At 70.2% G+C, this 16,990-nt stretch overlaps 4 protein-coding genes across 5 annotated transcripts; 3 read left to right on the top strand and 1 right to left on the bottom strand.

The window, feature by feature from the left end:
- Positions 1 to 810: 810 nt before the first annotated feature.
- On the top strand, positions 811 to 2,176 carry GPR25 (G protein-coupled receptor 25; the record flags this gene model as incomplete). Its single annotated transcript, XM_084497549.1, has 1 exon — positions 811 to 2,176. Exon 1 carries the CDS (start codon positions 869 to 871, stop codon positions 2,174 to 2,176), a length of 1,308 nt encoding a protein of 435 aa, XP_084353675.1. The 5' UTR covers positions 811 to 868.
- Positions 2,177 to 3,823: 1,647 nt separating this feature from the next.
- Positions 3,824 to 9,398, top strand: INAVA (innate immunity activator). 2 transcript variants are annotated; one of them, XM_084498295.1, is made up of 9 exons: positions 3,824 to 3,868; positions 4,465 to 4,527; positions 5,039 to 5,151; positions 5,242 to 5,361; positions 5,627 to 5,855; positions 6,625 to 6,678; positions 6,761 to 7,193; positions 7,712 to 8,288; positions 9,022 to 9,398. In XM_084498295.1, the coding sequence occupies exons 2-9, from the start codon at positions 4,473 to 4,475 to the stop codon at positions 9,112 to 9,114; spliced, it is 1,674 nt and encodes a 557-aa protein (XP_084354421.1). In that variant the 5' UTR covers positions 3,824 to 3,868; positions 4,465 to 4,472; the 3' UTR covers positions 9,115 to 9,398. The 2 variants fall into 2 exon arrangements, with proteins under 2 accessions (XP_084354421.1, XP_084354420.1); XM_084498294.1 differs by lacking the exon at positions 3,824 to 3,868 and having other exon boundaries at positions 3,911 to 4,527.
- A 487-nt stretch (positions 9,399 to 9,885) lies between these two features.
- On the top strand, positions 9,886 to 12,672 carry SHISA4 (shisa family member 4). Its single transcript, XM_084498077.1, has 5 exons — positions 9,886 to 10,116; positions 10,940 to 11,111; positions 11,551 to 11,684; positions 11,997 to 12,176; positions 12,256 to 12,672. Exons 1-5 carry the CDS (start codon positions 10,044 to 10,046, stop codon positions 12,300 to 12,302), a joined length of 606 nt encoding a protein of 201 aa, XP_084354203.1. The 5' UTR covers positions 9,886 to 10,043; the 3' UTR covers positions 12,303 to 12,672.
- Positions 12,673 to 13,338: 666 nt separating this feature from the next.
- LOC311423716 (uncharacterized protein) lies at positions 13,339 to 16,309 on the bottom strand. The gene is made up of 2 exons (XM_084498075.1): positions 15,221 to 16,309; positions 13,339 to 13,937 (listed from the first exon to the last, which is right to left on the bottom strand). The coding sequence occupies exons 1-2, from the start codon at positions 15,696 to 15,698 to the stop codon at positions 13,423 to 13,425; spliced, it is 993 nt and encodes a 330-aa protein (XP_084354201.1). The 5' UTR covers positions 15,699 to 16,309; the 3' UTR covers positions 13,339 to 13,422.
- Between the last annotated feature and the right edge of the window lie 681 nt (positions 16,310 to 16,990).

Genomic DNA, 16,990 nt, shown 5'->3' with positions numbered 1-16,990 from the left:
CCCCCATCTCCCCAGTCTGTGTACCCCCCCCCCCTCCCACCGCTCACCGCCCCACAGCAGGAGGAGGCCTCACGGTGGGGTTGGGTGGGGGAGGCCGGGCCATGGGGGCGGCCGGGCAACAGCCGAGCTGCTGGGCTGAGGGCCGAGGAGTGCCCGAGGGGGGCAGGAGCCGGGGGATGGCCGGGGGAGGCCGCACGGGGCGAGGGGAGGTTAAGGGAGGCCAAGTCACGGGGACAGGAGGGGCTCAGAAGAGGAAGGTGACAGCACGGGGCACCCACCAGAGCAGCTCGTGGTGTCCCCGGGATGGGTGCCCCCCTCCTGGCTGCACCCCGGCCCCACTCCCATCCCCGACCCCTCTCAGTTTGGGGTTTGGGGCCGTGGTGCAGGGCTGTGGGTGTTCACGGCCGTTGGGTGCAGGAGGCCTCGCACGCGGGGTCGGTGCCTCCTCTCCTCCCCCCCCCGTGCCACCGGGGCTCCGCGGCGCTCCCACGGCCCCGTCCCGTGCCCGCAGCCCGGTGTTGTCATTCCAGGAGCACTTGTGGCTGTGGGCGGCCGCGGGCATCGCTTCTCGGTGCCCCCTGTGCTGAGAACCAGAGTGCCTGGGGCTGGAATGAGCTGGCAGGGCCTGGGCACGGGTGCTGGCTCCCACCACAGCCCTGCACCTGCTGCTGTGCATTTGGGAAAAAAAAAATATAAAAAAAAAATTAAAAAAAGAAGAAAAAAAAAAAAAGAAAAAAAAAGAAAAACAACACCACAAAACCAAGGCTTTTGTGCAGTTTTTGCTAACCAGATGTGTCTGGGAAGGGGATGTGGAGGTTTGAGCGTGACGGAGCTGCAGCTGTTGCTTGGTGCCCCCCAGGGCTGAGGAATGGGGCCGGGGCCGGCACTGCCGGGGCTTTGCCCGTCCCTGTGGGCATGGAGCCGTCCTGCACCCTCCTCCCGGGGCTCGCTGTGCTCTGGCTGTTTTTCTCGTTGTTTTTCTGTTTCCAAAATTAACTGCGGCTCACCTCGTGCCTGCCGGCACCCATCCACCCCACGGACCCTGCCCCGTACGAAAGGAAGTGCAGAAGCCTGTTTTGAGCAGAGCTCAGATCAACAACCCGACTGCCGGGCACCGCCAGCACCACCCAGGCACAGGGGGGGCACCCGGGGCTCGGCCACCCCCATGGCTCCCGAGGCCACCGAGGAACCGGAGGCTTCAGCCGACTACGAGTACCTGGCGGGCAGCAACGCGACGGGGAGCCCGGAGCAGCTCTTCACGACCGTTGTCATCCCCGTCCTCTACTCCTTCATCTTCCTCCTCGGCTTCGCAGGGAACCTCTTCGTCATCGTGCTGCTGGCCAAGAGGAGCGGCGGCAGGAGGGCGGTGGACACCTTCGTGCTGAACCTGGCCGTGGCCGACGTCGTCTTTGTCTGCACCCTGCCCTTCTGGGTGGCGGCGGGGGCGCGGGGCAACCGGTGGCTGCTCGGGGAAGGGCTGTGCAAGGCGAGCAGCTACGCCATCAGCGTCAACCGCTGCTCCAGCATCCTCTTCCTCACCGCGCTCAGCGTGGAGCGCTACCTGGTCATCTGGAAGGTGCTGGACACCAGGCGGGCGGGCTCCAGGCGGCACGTCCTGTTCGCCTGCGGGCTGATCTGGGCCGTCTCCCTCCTGCTGGGCGCGCCGGCGCTGTGGTACCGGCGGCTGGACGGGGACGACTGCTGGGACGAGGACGGGGAGGACTTCAGCCTGGCCATGGTCTTCCTCACCTTCCTCCTGCCCCTGGGGGTCATCTTGTTCTGCTACTGCTCCATCTACTGCCGCCTGCAGCGGCACGTGCGGCTGGGCAGGGGCGTGCGGCGCTCCCACCGCGTCATCGTCGCCATCATCGCGGCCTTTGTCTGCTCCTGGCTGCCCCTCAACGCCTGCAAGGTGCTCCTCTTCCTCCTGGCCAAGGGGACGTTGGTGCTGCCGGCGGGGCAGGAGGGGACCCTACGCTGGGTGGTGGCCACCAGCACCTGCCTGGCCTTTGCCAACAGCTGCGTCAACCCCGTCATCTACGCCCTGATGGACCCGCGCCTCCGCTGCCCACCCGCCCTCGGTGCCAGGACCCCCCCCTCCACCACCGCCTCCAGCCCCTCGCCCGGCAGCGGGACCAAGCTCCCCCCGGTCCCCAGCCCCCGGCCAGGCACGTAAGGGGGGACGGGGACGCGAATGGGCTGGGGGGGGGTTCTGTCGGTACAGTGCCAGGGGGGTGTTTGGATGCTTTGGCAAAGCGGTCGCTGAGGTTTGTCCCCTCCCGGGAGAAGCCCCGGTGCCCCAGCAGTGGTTCCAGCCCCCCCGAGCGCTGCGCTCACCTGCTCCAAAGGAGTCCCGAGGGGCAGCCCCTGGCTGCGCTGTCCCATCCTGTCCTGGTTTCTGCGCCGTCCCGGTGTGGGCAGAAAGCTGCAGCTGGGGCCGTGCGGGCAGCGAGTGAGGTCCCACCGAGAAGGCACCGCTGCACTGACACTGCCAGGCTCGGAGCTAAACGGGACGGCTCGGGCAGCGCCTCTGGTTGCTTCTGGTCTTACAGAAAACGAATACAGCTGTAGGCGTACCAACAGCGGTGTCGGTTGTGGAGTTCTTTTTCACAGCCTGCCTGGGGAATAAAGCTGCCGCGGGGCTGAGCTGGGCCACACTGAGCCGTGGGCGATGGTGCGTCCCCAGGCACCGGGGACAGTCCCGTGCCCTCCCAGTGGAGCCCTGAGCCATTTCTCTTCAAATTCACCCTTTTTTGGTGCAGGGCCCCACGTGCCAGGTCTCAGCCCCGCTCTTTGCTCAGTTCCTCCTCAGGGACCACCACGCGCTCCCCCCAGGGCTGAGGATGCTGCAGCAGGGCGGGTGGTCCTGCCGCACCCCACCGCCGTCCCTGTGCCTGTCCCCGTCCCTGCAGCCCGTGGCACCTGCCAGCACAGCTGAGGCACACTTTCCACCACCTGCCCCATGCAGCAGCGCAGGATGTGGCTGACTCGCCCGTGCCAGCCACCCTGATTCATCTCACACTGCGCCGGCAGCCGCAGCCCTGCCGTTCCCACGGCCTGGCACTGCCTGGCATGGCACAGCACAGCACGGCACAGCCTGGCACACCGTGACACAGCCGGCTATGGCACAGCTCAGCACGGCATGGTACAACCTGGCACAGCACGGCTCGGCTCAGCAAGACACAGCTTGTGCTGCCCCTCGCCCTTCCCCTGCCCTTGTCCCTTCCCTTCTCCCTTCCCCTCCCCATCCCTGTCCCTGCCCGAGGAGGAGGAGGAGGGTCAGTGCTTCTCCCCATGAGGCAGAAGGGCCCTGGGGGCAGAGGTGGGGGGCTGGGGACAAGGACAGGCCAGCAGAACCTGCGGGGCTCCCTGGCACCCAGCAGGTCCCTGTGTGGGAAGGGACAGGGATGGCGGTGGCATCTGGGGGACCCTGGGGCAGATGTCCCCAGCCAGGGGCCGTGGGCAGGGGTGGGGACAGTGCCACCGCACTGTGACGGGCCCTGTGCTGCTGGCCCTGGGATGGGGCCTCCACCCAGCACAGTGCCATGCCATTCCATGCCATGCCATGCCGTGCCGTGCCGTGCCATGCCGTGCCACACTCTTCCAAGCCATACTGCACCGTGCCACGCCACGCTGTGCCACGCCAGGGTGCTCTGCGCCATGCTGTGCCACGCTCACCCCTGCCACGCCGTGCCGCCCCACGCCGCGCTGAGCCGAGCCCTGCAGCCGGCAGGCCCTGCGGCGGCGGGGCCGGTGTTGCTCACCCGCTCCTCCCCTGCGTCTCAAGTCAAAACACGTCCCCACAGCCCGGGCGCAGCAGAGCCGCAGCGAGCGCCCGCGCCAGGAGCCCCGCCGCGCCGGCGCCCAGGTAAGGCCGAGCCCCGGCCCTGGCTGAGCCCCGCGCCCACCGGGGGTCCCAGCCCCTCTAACACTCCCCAGCCAGCCCACCGAGCCCCCGGCCCTGTCTCAGTTTCCCTGGGTGTTCACCAGTGTGGCTCATCCCACTGGGGAAACTGAGGCACGCCGTGAGCCCCCCCGGCTGCTCCTATCCCACCCGCTCTGCCCCAAAGGAGGGGACCCCGGGTTCAGGGCTGGGGGCAGGCTCCCACGTCCCGCAGCCACCCCCACCACGGGAAATGCCTGCAGCCCAGACGGGGAAGGAATAAAAACTGGGAGAGGCACCCAGCGAAACCGGCCCGCGCCCCCGCCACCTTTGCCCCTGGGATGGGGCTCATCCCGGCAGCCCGCGCTGCCAGGCACGTGTTTGCACACCTTTGTTTATCGTAGGACCTACAGGAAGGCAAAGCAAACACGGCCTCGCCTTCCTCCCCCACCGGCGCGGCGGCTGTGGCAGAGCCGTACGGGCGATGCTGCGGGCTGGGGGGAACGCGGGGGGGGCAGCACCCATGGGTGCTCGCCAGGGGCTGGCGCGGGGACACGGCGTCTGCTCACTGTCACCTGCAGGGTCCAGCATGGAGGGCAGGGAGGAGGCGAGCGACACCGACAGCGGGATCATGCTGCACTCGGGTGAGCAGGGGGGGGCCGGGGGGGTGGGCAAAGGGGTTCTGCATCCCGGGGTGCGATGGGTGCCCCCTCCCACAGCCAGGGGCACGGCGGTGGTGTAAAAACTGCAACCAACCCCCCCCAGGGGACAAGGGGCTGTGCAGGGGCTGGGGGGGGGGGCAGGAAGGGGTGGAATTTGCTGTTGGGAAATTTGGGGGTTCCCAGTCTGGAGGAGGGAGTGGGGCCGGGGGGGGCCGGGGTCTGCGGCTGGCTCTGACTCAGCAGCGTTTCGCTGCGGGCTGGGCTGAGTCAGGGTGAAACCTGCCCCCCCCCCCCCCCCCTTCCGCTGGGAAGTCACGGCCAGAGCAGCCACGGGCACAGCCGGCACCCGTCCTGCCACGGGGGTCGGGAGGGAGAACCGGGAACCGGGGCCGACGGGGAGGCAGAGGGGGGGAAACTGAGGCAGGGAGGCGGGAGATCGGGCTGTGCCTCAGCCCGTCTGTCCATCCGTCCATCCGTCTGTCCGTCCGCCCAGGCCCCGGCAGCCCGGTGTCCCCGCTGAAGGAGCTGGCGCAGCGGGTGAGGCGGCAGCAGCAGGCACTGGAGGCGTGCGTGCAGGAGCTGCGGCGGCTCTGCCTGCGCGAGGCGGTGAGCGGGGTGCGGGGGGCTCTGGGGGGGACCTGACACCCTCCCCACCACCCCCCCGGCCACCGCTCAGCGTCCCCGTGCCGTCCCCAGGAGCTGACGGGGACGCTGCCCCGTGAGTTTCCCCTGAAGGCCGGCGAGAAGCCCCCCAAGGTGCGGCGCAGGATCGGTGCCGCCTTCAAGCTGGACGAGACCCTGGTGCTGCGCGGGGCGGTGAGGGGCGACCGGGGGTGCAAAACGGGGAGGGGGGGTCTTCACCGCTGGGGCGGGTCCCAAAAAGGGGCAGGCGGTGACCGGGGGACCCCTCGGCACCCTGTCCCAGGGGAGGTGCGCTGCTCCTCGGGGTGCGGGGGGCCACGCGCCCGTCCCAGTGAAGAAGGCAAAGCCGCCCCTTGGCATGTGAGTGGCCGCGGGCTCGCGTGGCTCTGGGGTACGGGGCAGGGGGTGCGGGGGTGCCGAGCGTCCCCTCTGTCCCCAGGACCCTCTGAGCGCCCTGGAGCGGGACCTGGCGCTGCAGCTGCAGATCGCCAAGGCCGCCCACCGCCTGTGCCGGGAGGAGAACATCAGCAAGCAGCTGCGCCGGAGGAGGAAGACAGCGGCGCTGAAGGAGGAGAAGAAGCTGAAGGAGCTGGAGAACACCCTCAGCCAGTGCCGCCTCCTGGCCGGCCACCGGCCCCTGCCCGCCAGCGGCTCCGGGGGTGCTCAGGGTGAGGCCGGGGGTGCTTCGGTTAAGGGGGGTCAGGAACTGACTCATTTGTGTGGAGCCCGATGCACCGTCCCTGCTGCGTGCACCCCACAATGCTCCCCCTGGGTGCACCCCAACCCTTGTCCCCACTGGCTGCTTGCTGGCACCCCGTCCCCAGGGGTCGTGCCCCACTGAGTGCACCCCAATCTCCCACACCGGTACACCGAACGCACCCCGATACGCTTTCCCCCGTGGGTGCACCCCAAAGCCCCGTCCCTGATGGAGGCACCTCATGGCTGCACCCCAAAATGCCATCCGTGTTGCAGGCACCCCGCTGTGCCCTCCCCACAGGGAATTCACCCCAATACACCCCCCAGCCACTGCGCCCTTGTGAACGCACCCCAAACCTTCATCCGTGGTGGATGCACCCTCACGGGAGCACCCCAACACCCCCCAGTGACTGCACCCCGCTGTGCTCCCCCAGGGACTGCAGCCTCGTGAGCGCACCCCAACCCTGCGTCCGCGGCGGGTGCCAGCAGCCGCCTGGGCAGGGCTGGGAGCTGCCCCGAGCGCCACGGCTCGGCTGAGCCGGCCCGGCCGGTCCCGCCACCGTCCCCGAGCGTGTCGGGACAGGCGGGCGCGGGAGGGGAGCGGGGGCCCATGGGGACGCGCTGGGTGGCGGCGGGTGCCGGGCCGTGGGAGCGCTGGGCCGCTGCCAGCCCCGGGGCCTGCAGGCTGGTGCCAGCCCCCGGTGCCAGCCCCCGGTGCCACCGCTGTCCCCTGCCCCGCAGAGCTCAGCGCCTCGGACGAGAGCTCACTGTCGGACGCCGTCCTGCTGGAGGAGGGTAAGGGGCCGTTGGTGGGGGGCACCACAGAGCCGTGTCCCATTCCCTCTCCCTCCACCCCAACCCTTTTTCTCTCCCGCAGAGGAGACGCAGCTGCCAGGACCCGGCACCCCGCGGGGGTCCCCATCTCCGTCCCCGTCCTCGTCCCCCTCCCCACGGCCCCGTTCAGTCCCCAAGGAGTGCTCTGAGGCGGAGGGGCCGGGGCACCCACCCACACCTGCCAGCCCCTGGAGGGAGACCAGCCTCGATGGGCCCTACGAGAATGCCAAGAAAGTCGGCGATGACCCTGGGGACGGCGAAACCTGGGGGTCCCGATGCTGCCCCACGTCCCCACCTGCTGTCGCCACCGCCCCTGGCAGCCCTGACCTCACAGTCTCGCTGGCGCCCAGGGCCACGGATGTCCCTCCGTACCGCTTCGTCCCCATCCGGACCCTGGTGCTGTGCCGGCAGGCGGGCTCCAGCGCCCCGAGCACCCCGGAGCCACCAAGCCGGCGGGGACAATCCCAGTCCCTGAGGTATGGCCCGTGCACGGAGCAGGGACGAGGGTTCCTGGGAGGAGGATGGAGAGGGATAACCCTGTGGGGTGGCGGTTATAACCCCATGGGGAGGAAGGAGAGAAACCGAGGGGAAGGAAGGTGGAGGTAACCCCATGGGTAGGAGGAGAGGGATAATCCCATGGGGAGGATGGAGATAGAACCATGGGGAGGATGGAGGTAACCCCACAGGTAGGAGGAAAGGGATAATCCCATGGGTGGGATGGAAATAGATCCACGGGGAAGAAGAGGGAGACAACCCCTTGTGAAGAAGGAAGTACCTCCATGGGCAGGATGGAGCAAACCCATGGGGAGAAGGGCTGAGATAACCCCACGGGGAGGCTGGAGATGACCCTGGGGTGAGGAGGATGGCAAGAGATCCCTGGGGAGGAAGATGGAGCTAAGCCCACGGGGAGCCAGCACCCCACGCCCTCCCGGCCGCCCTGTCCCGGGGGCAGGAGGAGCGGGGCAGGAGGCAGCCGCAGCCCTTGTGCCCGCAGGGTGGAGGCGCGCTGGGAGCCCGGCGAGCCGCGGGGCCGCAGCACCGCTCCCCGCCGCCGCCCCACGTACTACACGGTGACGGTGCCCACCTCCTGCTTGACGGGCCCCGGCCCCACGCATCGCTCCGGCTCCGACGACAGCATCTCCGACGTCTCCAGCATCTCCCACGCCACCTCCCCGGGCAGCAGCAGCCCCGACGTCTCCTTCCCGCGCCCCCCAGCCCCGCCACCCCTCACCGAACCTGGTTACTACCCCCGGGGCGCCTCTCGGCTCCTGCCACCCCCCGGCCCCCCGGCTTTCCTCTACGAGCAGGATCTGGCCCCGCTGCGCTACCAGCGCCTGGTGCCCTCGCACAGCCGCATCGTGCGCACCCCCTCACTCAAGGACTACGCGCCGGCGGGCGCCCGCGGGCTCTCCAAGGCGGCGGTGACGGAGGAGCTCAAGTCATGGCACCAGCGTGCCCGGCTGCGGGGCGCCCGGCCCCACTCCCTCGACAGGCAGGGCGCCTTCCGGGGACCCCGCGGCGGGACCCCCCGTGACGGCCCCCCCATCCGTGGGGCCCCGCTGCGGGCTCAGGTAGGGCACAGGGCCGGGGTGGTGCAGGGAGTGGGGTGGGGACAGCGGGGGACAGGCGGGTGGGGGGCACCGCGGTGGCTGTCGCCTTGTGGGGAAACCCTGGGTGCTGCCCTGCGGGTGGGTGGGGGACGTGTGGTGTCACCCGCTGGTGGCACGGGGACAGGGGGCTGCGGTGGGGCAGGACCGGGGTCCTATGGGGGGCCCTGGGGCATGGCCAGGGTCCCGAGGTGCCCCTAGGGAAGTATTGGGGACCCATGAGAGTCCTTCAGGTGGGGCTGGGGACCTTCAGTGGTCCCTGGAACAGGACTGGGGAAGATCTCCAGGTAAAGGAGCTGGTCCCAAGGGGGTTCCTGGGGCAGGACAGGGGTCCCAGAAGGGTCCTTAAGGCAGAATTGGATCCTGTGGACAGCACCAGGGTCTCATGATCTGGTCTTGGGGCCAGGACCGAGGTCCTCAAGCCCCTTTGGGGCAGGATGAGGGGCTGCAGAAGGTCCCTATAGCCACATCCAGGGTCCCACCAGCAGGACTCATGTTCCCATGAGGACAGGAAGGTTCCCGCAGACATTTTGGGGCTGCCTCACTCCCTTCCTCCCTGGGGCTCACGCGGGGCAGGTCAGGACTCGCTGCCGAGACTCTGCCACCCCCACAGCCCCCCCATCCCTCCCTGGGGCCGTGCCCCCCAGGGCGCCATGGGGTGGGGTCCCGGCACCCACGGGCCCCTTCTCCCACGCAGGCGCCCCCGATCCGTGTCCTGCGGCGCTCCCCGGACGGCGTGCCCGTGCAGGTCTACGTGCCTGAGAACGGTGAGATCGTCACACAGGTGTGAGCGCGGCCCCCCCCGCCCAGGGGGGCACGGCCTGGCTGGCCCAGGGCGCTGGGAACAGGGGGCTGGGGCTGTCCTGCCCCCCCCCCACACCTCCCCGGGCTTGGGGACACGGGGGGAGGCACAGCTGCCCCCAGCACCCTGCGGTGCCCAGGGCTGGGATGGGGTGGCTGGGGCTGGCCCCCACCTGCTGTCCCGTGTCCCCTCATCGGTGACCCCAAGAGGGTCTGTGGTACAAAGACATTGTATTTGGGGCTTTTTTCTCTAATAAACGTGGTCATTTGGGATCTCCCCATGGTCACTCCTGTCCTCGACAGCCCCTCGGGATTTGTCCCCTCCATCCCCATGCTTGTCCCCATCCCAGTCCCCATTCCCATTCCCATCCCCATCCCCATCAGCACTGGGGGGAAGGGAAGGGAAGGGAAGGGAAGGGAAGGGAAGGGAAGGGAAGGGAAGGGAAGGGAAGGGAAGGGAAGGGAAGGGAAGGGAAGGGAAGGGAAGGGAAGGGAAGGGAAGGGAAGGGAAGGGAAGGGAAGGGAAGGGAAGGGAAGGGAAGGGAAGGGAAGGGAAGGGAAGGGAAGGGAAGGGAAGGGAAGGGAAGGGAAGGGAAGGGAAGGGAAGGGAAGGGAGGCCCTGGGGCGCAGGAGGGGCGCGGGGACGCGGGGGCCGTGCCGGGGCCGTGCCGCTCCGCCCGGCGGGGGCGGGCAGGGGCCGGGCGCGGGGCCGGTGGCTGCGGCTGGAGGCGCCGCCGCGGGGGGGCACCGGGCAGCGACCGAGCTCCGCCGGGCTGCGGCGTCACTGCGGGCCTGCGGCGGCACCGCGCTCCCACCGGCACCGGCACCGGCACCGGGGCTGCACCGGCCCCGCCGCACCGACCCCGGCCCCGCCGCACCGACCCCGGCCCCGCTCCCCCCGCCCCGGCCGCCCCCAGGATGGGGCCCGCTGGCCCCGGTGGCCGCTGGCCCCTGGCCGGGACCGTGCTGGTGGCCGTGGCCGCCTCGCTGGGTAAGAGACGCGGGGGGGGGGAGCGGGAGGGGGCGCCCCGTGGGGTGGGGGGACCCGGTGCCACCGGCTGGGCCCGCGGGGCGCCCGCTCGTGGGACCCGGTGACCTCGGCCGTGCCACCGGAGCGCGGCTCCCGTGTCCCCCCGGTGTCCCCCCGGTGTCCCCCCGGTGTCCCCCCGGTGTCCCCACCCCGCTCTCCCGAGGGCTCTGAGCGCTGCCGGCCCGGGGGGGCCGTGCCCGTGCCTGAGTTTCCCGTCGGGGGAGTCCCGCGGGGAGCCACGTGGGGACGGGGCGGGGGAGGGCGGCCCCGGCTGCTGCCCGTGGCACCGGCGCCGCTTCGCCTCCCGCCGCCCCCGGGCCCCGTCCCCGGGGCTATTCTGGGCGCGCAGGTGGCTCCGGCCAGAAATAGAGCGGGGGGGCGGGGGGGGACGTGGGAGGGGATGGAGACGGGGGGGGGGTCGTGGGACGGGGTGGAGCGGGGGGGGGACATGGGAGGGGATGGAGACAGGTATGGGGACATGGGGACAGGACGGAGCAGGGTGTGGGGGGGGCATTGCACAGGGTGGATCCGGGTATGGGGATATGGGGACAGGGTGGAGAGGGGGACAGGGATGTGGGGACAGGACGGGGGCAGGTGTGGGGACATGGGGCAGGATGGGGGCAGGTATGGGGACAGGACGGAGCAGGGTTTGGGGCAGTGACACACAGGCTGCACCCACGAGCCAGCACCTGGGGGCCATGGACGTGGGCTGCTGCTGGGGGCCCCGGGGTGGCGGTGGCCGGGTGCAGCGCCCGAGGCCCCGGTGACGGGCGGCTGTCCCCAGCGGCGGGCGACGAGGACTGCCTGTGGTACGTGGACAGGAACGGCTCGTGGCACCCCGGCTTCGACTGCAACTTCTTCACCTTCTGCTGCGGCACGTGCCACCAGCGGTACTGCTGCCGCGACCCGCTGCGCCTCATCACCGAGCGCCAGCAGCGCCACTGCCTCGCCTTCAGGTGCCACGGCTGCACACTGCTGGGTGCTGGGGCTGGGTGCTGAGCTTCAGTGATGGGCGCATGGGGCTGGGTGTTTGAGTGTGGGTCGTGGGTCCTGGGGAGTTGTATGCTGGGTGCTGAGTGCTGGATACAGGGTGCTGAGTGCTGAGCACTGATGATGGGCACTGGCATGGGGTGCTGGGCACTGGTGCTGGGCACTTTCCTGATGCTGAGCACTGGTTCCCGATTCCTGGTCCCTGGTTCCTGGTGCTGGGCGCTGGTGCTGGACACTGGTTCCTGGTGCTGGTGCCTGTCCGGATGTCCCCGTCCCACCGCCCCTCCAAGGGGGTGCTCCAAGGGTGCCCCTCGGTGCTGAGGGCACTGCTGTAGGTGCAGGGCAGGGGGCTGCCCGGGTGCCCCCCCCGGCCCTGCGCCCCCATGTCCCCGCGGTGTCCCCCAGCCCCAAGACCATCGCGGGCATCGCCTCGGCCGTGGTGCTCTTCATCGCCATCGTCACCACCATCGTCTGCTGCTTCATGTGCTCCTGCTGCTACCTCTACCAGCGCCGGCAGCACCTCCGCACCCCCCTGCAAGGTGGGGGGCTTGGGGGGGCGAGGGGGACCTGGGGGCCTGCAGGGACATCGGGGGAGGGATTTGGGGTGTAGGGTGGGGCTGGCAAGGTGTAAGGTGTGTGTGTGGGGGGCTCAGCATGCTGTGGGGTCCTGTAGGGATGTGGGATATGGGATGCAGTGGGGGAGTCCTGCAGAGGGGCTGGGGGAGGGATTGGGACACAGGGGGGAGGCTGGGGTGCGGTGGGGTTGTAGGGATGGGGGGCACAGGGCAGTGGCTCACAGCCCCTGGGCTCCATCCCCGTGGATCCCAGCCCCAGCTCCATCTCTCCCACAGGCCCCGAGATCCCCCTGGCCAGCTACCCCGCACCCCCCCCAGCCCCATTCCCTGTGGACCCCAAAGCCGGCCCCGTGCCCCCCCAGCCTGGCTTCACCCCCATGGCCATGTACCCGCCGGTCGGCCCCGCCGCCCAGTACCCGCTGTACCCCTCTGGACCCCCCGTCTACAACCCTGCAGGTGAGCACTGCACCCCCCCTACAACAGCACGGCAAACTTTTTGGGGGTACCCTCACTGACCCCCCCCCTTTCTCCGCAGCACCACCGCCCTACGTCCCCGCACAGCCCAGCTACCCCGGTGCCTGAGCCCCCTGGGGGACCCCGCTTCTACTGGTGACACCCTGGGGCGCCCATGGGTGGCAGGTGAGCACGGCCTGGGGGCCCCCGTTGTTGTCCCCCCCCCCCGGGCCGTGACGCCACCCTGTGAGGCTGATGGTTGGATCCGGCCCTTCCCGGCCATCGTGGGGACGAGGAGCACAGAGCCGCTTTTGTCCCCACGCCCGCCCCGCACACTGGGACCTTTGTGGGTGCCCGCGGGCGCCAGTGGCCCCACACACGGAGGGGCGATGCTGGGGGTCCCCCTGCCTGCCGGCACCGGGGGGGCACTGTGGGACCCCCGCTCACCCCGAACCCTTGGCTCTTCCCAAGTGGGTGGCATTAAATTGTGTCCCCCCCCCACGTGTTGTATCGTGTTGGTGGCTCTGTGCCCCCTGCCCTGGGAGCAATGGGGAGGGGAGGGGGGCACAATTTATTTTTTTTTGGGAGGGGGGGCCTGGAGGGTCAGTTCCCCTTTTCCCTCCAGGCATTTCTCCATCCAAAAAGAGGTGATTTATTTTTGCCCTCCCCCTCCCCCACAATGTTTTATTTCCCTCCAAACCAGCCAGGATGAGCCAGCACAAAAACGGGGCACGAAAACAACCCCCGCTGACATTTTGGGGCAAAAAGCAGCAAATCTGGGAGTCTGAACCCAGGGCGGCCGATCCCCCCACCCGCCCTGTGTGGCGGGGGCCGGGACGCGCCTCCCTTTCCAGCCAGCGGCGCGGAGCAGGCGGCGCAGGCAGTGATTCACCCAGCTATTTTCGGTGTGATTCACACCCCGCAGCGGTGCAGGGGGGGCCCGGCGCGCCACAGGGGCTAAATTTGGGACCGCCACGTCCCGGCAGCCACCGGTGCTGCACGGTGCTCGCCCTCCTCCAGTGGCTGGATCCTGCCCCGCTGCGGGTGCTTTGGCTGACGGGACGCTGCCCCATCTCGGGGGGGGGGGGGGACACTGGGTGCCAGCACCCCTTCCCCCTCAAAAAAAAATCCTGCGAGCCGTCTGCAACGAGCCCAGGGAGAGGGATCCGGGGGCCAGCGCTGAGTTTTATTGAAGTGGGAGGACAAAAAAGAAACCAAAGACGCAGGGGCCGGAGGAGGCAGTCCCGGCTCAGGGCTGGGGGGCCGGCGGCCCCCCGAGGTAGCGCTCGCGGATCTGGGCCAGGCTGGCACTGAGGCCGCCCAGCGCCTGGGCGATGCTGCGCAGGACGGCGGCGGTCTCGCGGCGGCTCTCGGCGCACTCCCGGCGGAAGGCTCGCATCTCCTGCACCAGCCGCTCGTTGCACTGGATGAGGCGCTGCTCGGCCGGGCTGAGCCGGGCGCTTTCGGGGGTCCCCTCCGCCGTGCCCGGGGCCCCCCCCGGCTCGCCCAGGCTGCAGTCACTGAGGTGCTCGGGCTCCTGCTCGAAGATGATGCTGGGGAAGTCGCAGCCCGGCGGCTCCGGCTGCCCGCCCAGGCCGCCCAGGGGGAGGTCAGGCTGGGGGGGCCGCGGGGGGCTCCAGCCCTCGCCGGGTGGGCGGGTGCTGCCACGGGGCAGCCGCCGCGCTGGGACGCTGTCGGCGGGGTCGTGGAAAGGCTCCGTCTTCACCTCCACCGGCTCCTCCTTCACCGGCTCCTCCTTCACACCTGGCCGGGCAGGGAACGTGGTCAGGTCAACCCCTTGGTGGCACCCCCAGCCCCGCACCCTCTCACCCGGTGGGGACAGAGCACATGCCCTGGGGCTGCCGTGCTGCCGCCCCATCACCCCGTGGACGTCAGCTGGACGGCTCCACGCCGGGCTGCCTGGAGCGGTGGTGCCAGCAGATGCATGTCCCCTGTCCTGCCACCACCCCACGGTGGCCTTTGGGAGCCCCCAGTGCTGGGGTGCGGTGCCACCGGGATTTGGGGCAGGAGGCTGGGAGGTGCCCTGTGGTGGTGAGACCCTGTCCTGGAGCTGGTCCCCTCCATGTCCCTGGTCCCTGTCCTGCTCCTTCCCACATCTCTGCGTGCCCTCAGCCCTGTGCCCCTCGCCCACCCCCATCCATGTCCCTTGTCTCTCTCCCAGTCCCAGTGACCCCATGTCCCTGTCCTGTCTCCCATGTCACTGTCCCGATCCCATTGCGTCCCCGTCATGATGTTTGTCCCCCATGTCCCCGTGCTGGTCCTGCCCATGTCCCCATCCCCGTGCTGCTCTCCTGTGTCCCCGTCCTGGCTCCACCATGCCCTTGTCTCAGTCCCAGTCCCTCGTGCCCTTGGCCTGATCCTGCTATCCTCCCATCCCTATGACACTGTCCCTTGTCCCTTCCTTGGTCCTGGTCCCCCCATGTCTGTGTCTATGCCCTCATCATTCCACATCCCTGTCCCCATCCCTGTGCCCCCACGGCCCTGTCCCAGTTCCCTGTCCTGGTCCAAGTCCCCCACGTCCCTGGCCTGGTCTCAGTGCTCCTGTCACCGTCCTGGTTCCCTGTCCTGGTTCCCCGTCCCTTGCTCCTGTCTGCCACGTCCCTGCCTTGCTGTCCTGGTCTCTGTCCCCTCTCCTGTGTCCCTGTCCTGGCCCCAGTGCTCCCACATCACTGTCCCAGTCCTGGTCCCTGTGCCCATGTCCCTGCCCTGGTCCCTCCGTGCACCTGTCCTGCTCCCAGTGCCCCCATGTCCTGCTCCTGCTGCCCCCACACCCCTGTCCCCCTGTTCCTGCCCCCCACATCGCTGTCCTGTGTCCCCCTACATCCCCGTCCCCCTGTCCCAGCACCCCACATCCCGGTCCTGCCCCCCTTGTCCCCCACATCCCTGTCCCCCTGTCCCCGTTCTCCCCATCCCGCTCCTGCTCCCCGCACCCCAGTCCCGGTCCCCGGTCCCAGTCCCACATCCCACATCCCGCTGCCCCCGTGCAGCCCACCCTGCGCCCCCCGTCCCGGTGCCCGTGCGCTCACCGTGCGGTGTCACCACCTCGACGGTGACCAGCGGCGGGTCGAGGCCGGCGGCGGCGCGCAGGCCCCAGCCGGGAGCGGGCCCGGGGCCGAGCTCGGGCGGACCGGGACCGGGGCCGGGACCGGGGCCGGTGCCGGTGCCGGGGCCGGTGCCGAGGCGCGCGGCGGGGCGGGCGGCGGGGCCCTGCCGCTCCTGCCGGTGCCGGGTGATTTTGTCGTTGGCTCGGCGGCGCAGCCCCCGCCAGCGGTTCTTCACCTCGCCGATGTCGCGCTGGTTGCGGCCGGCGGCGTTGATCTTGTTGGTGATGCGCCACCAGATCTTCTGCTTCTCGTACGCGTTCACGGTGCTGGCGGCGGCGCCGAAGAGCAGCGGCTCGTACCGGAGCACCTCGCTCATCAGGATCTCGATCTCCTGCAGCGTGAAGTTCGGTTTCCGCTTCAGCAGCCCCCGCCGCGCCGCGCCGCCCGCCGCCGCCGCCATGCTGCCCGCCGCCGCCGCCGCCGCCGCCGCCCGGTCATGCCGCCGCCCCGCCGCCCATCGCCCCCCGCCGCCTTTGTCTGCGCCGCCGCCGCCCCGGCACCGAGCGGAGCGGGGGGGAGCGGGGCGGGGCGGGCGGCGGCACCGCGACCCCTGCCGCTGCCGCCGGCCCCCGGTGCGCTGCGGTCCCCCCCCCCCGCCGCCGCCGCCGCCGCCGCCGCCCTCCGCCTGCCGGTGCCGCCGGGAGTCGCCGCCCCGCTCCCGGAGCTCGCCCCCTGCCGGCAGCCGGGGCTCGGAGCCGGTCGCCGGGAGCCGCACGGGAGAGGCGGGCGGGGGTCGCCGGCAGCCCCCCGGTGGACGGATCGGGGAGGTGGCGGGGTCACCGGTTTGGGGTGCCCCCAGGTGCCCGCTGTGGGTGCCCCACGGTGCTCCGATTCGGTGCCCAGAGGGCTCCGGGGTGCCTCCAGGACGGTGCCCGGTGTGGGTGCTCCAAGGTGCCTGGTTTGGGTGCCCAGAGGGCTCCGGGGTGCCCCACTGTGCCCAGCTTGGGTGCCCCACTATGCCCAGTTTGGGTTCACCTCAGGGTAGCCCACTTGCGGTGTCCTGTGGGGTCTCTGGCTACCACGCCCCCACACATACGTGCCCCCAGCGGGGTGCCAAGCACCCCCAAACTCCCACACCCCCAGACACCCCTGCTCCGTCCCCGTCCCCGATGAGCAGTGTGACCCGGGGGGCAGCACCGGGGCTGGGGGTGGTGGGGCCCCCCTCACCCCTGTGTCCTCATGCCTCCCCCCAGCCAGGCTGGCCGCCCGCCCGCGCTGCACGGGTGCCCTCATGTGAAATGCCCAAATAAAGGCATTTCTCCCCGTTTCCAGAACCTGCCACTCAGCCACGCAGCCTGCAGCCAGGGGAACCCCAAGAAAGGAGGGAGCCCCCCCAAGGGCCCATCTCGGTGCCCACCTGCACTCCAGATCTGGCCTCAGCTGGGTGCTGCCATCACCGCCTCTGAGGAGCCCTGGCACAGCTCTGTGTGGCCCCAGGGTGCCCAGTTGGGGGTGACTGCGTGGCTGTGGGGTGCCTGGTTCTGGATATCCAACAGCGGCTGGGTGCCAAATTTGGGGTGCCCAGGTGGCCTCAGGGTGCCCAATTTTGGGGTGAGGTGCCCTTTTCTTTTTTTTTTGGGTGTCCCAGTTGTGGTGTCCCCATGGCAGGGCTCTGGGTGCTGCCAGAGCTGCCCCAGAAGGGAGCTGCATCCAAACAACCCCAGTACCCCCCTCCCAGGACCCTGGTGTGCA

Source organism: Aythya ferina, assembly GCF_964211825.1.
Source record: "Aythya ferina genome assembly, chromosome: 25".
Taxonomy (NCBI): domain Eukaryota; kingdom Metazoa; phylum Chordata; class Aves; order Anseriformes; family Anatidae; genus Aythya; species Aythya ferina.
Note: the sequence above shows the minus strand (reverse complement) of the source record. Positions and strands in the feature narration are given on the sequence as shown.

Bases quoted from the DNA above. Each gene is read 5' to 3' on its own strand.
- SHISA4 (XM_084498077.1), top strand. From the start codon at position 10,044: ATGGGGCCCGCTGGCCCCGGTGGCCGCTGGCCCCTGGCCGGGACCGTG. The intron at 10,117-10,939 runs GTAAGAGACGCG...GGCTGTCCCCAG, and splicing joins GGCCGTGGCCGCCTCGCTGG to CGGCGGGCGACGAGGACTGC. The intron at 11,112-11,550 runs GTGCCACGGCTG...GGTGTCCCCCAG, and splicing joins CGCCACTGCCTCGCCTTCAG to CCCCAAGACCATCGCGGGCA.
- INAVA (XM_084498294.1), top strand. From the start codon at position 4,368: ATGCTGCGGGCTGGGGGGAACGCGGGGGGGGCAGCACCCATGGGTGCT. The intron at 5,362-5,626 runs GTGAGGGGCGAC...CTCTGTCCCCAG, and splicing joins CCCTGGTGCTGCGCGGGGCG to GACCCTCTGAGCGCCCTGGA. The intron at 5,856-6,624 runs GTGAGGCCGGGG...CCTGCCCCGCAG, and splicing joins CGGCTCCGGGGGTGCTCAGG to AGCTCAGCGCCTCGGACGAG.
- LOC311423716 (XM_084498075.1), bottom strand. From the start codon at position 15,698: ATGGCGGCGGCGGCGGGCGGCGCGGCGCGGCGGGGGCTGCTGAAGCGG. The intron at 13,938-15,220 runs GTGAGCGCACGG...CTGCCCGGCCAG, and splicing joins CGAGGTGGTGACACCGCACG to GTGTGAAGGAGGAGCCGGTG.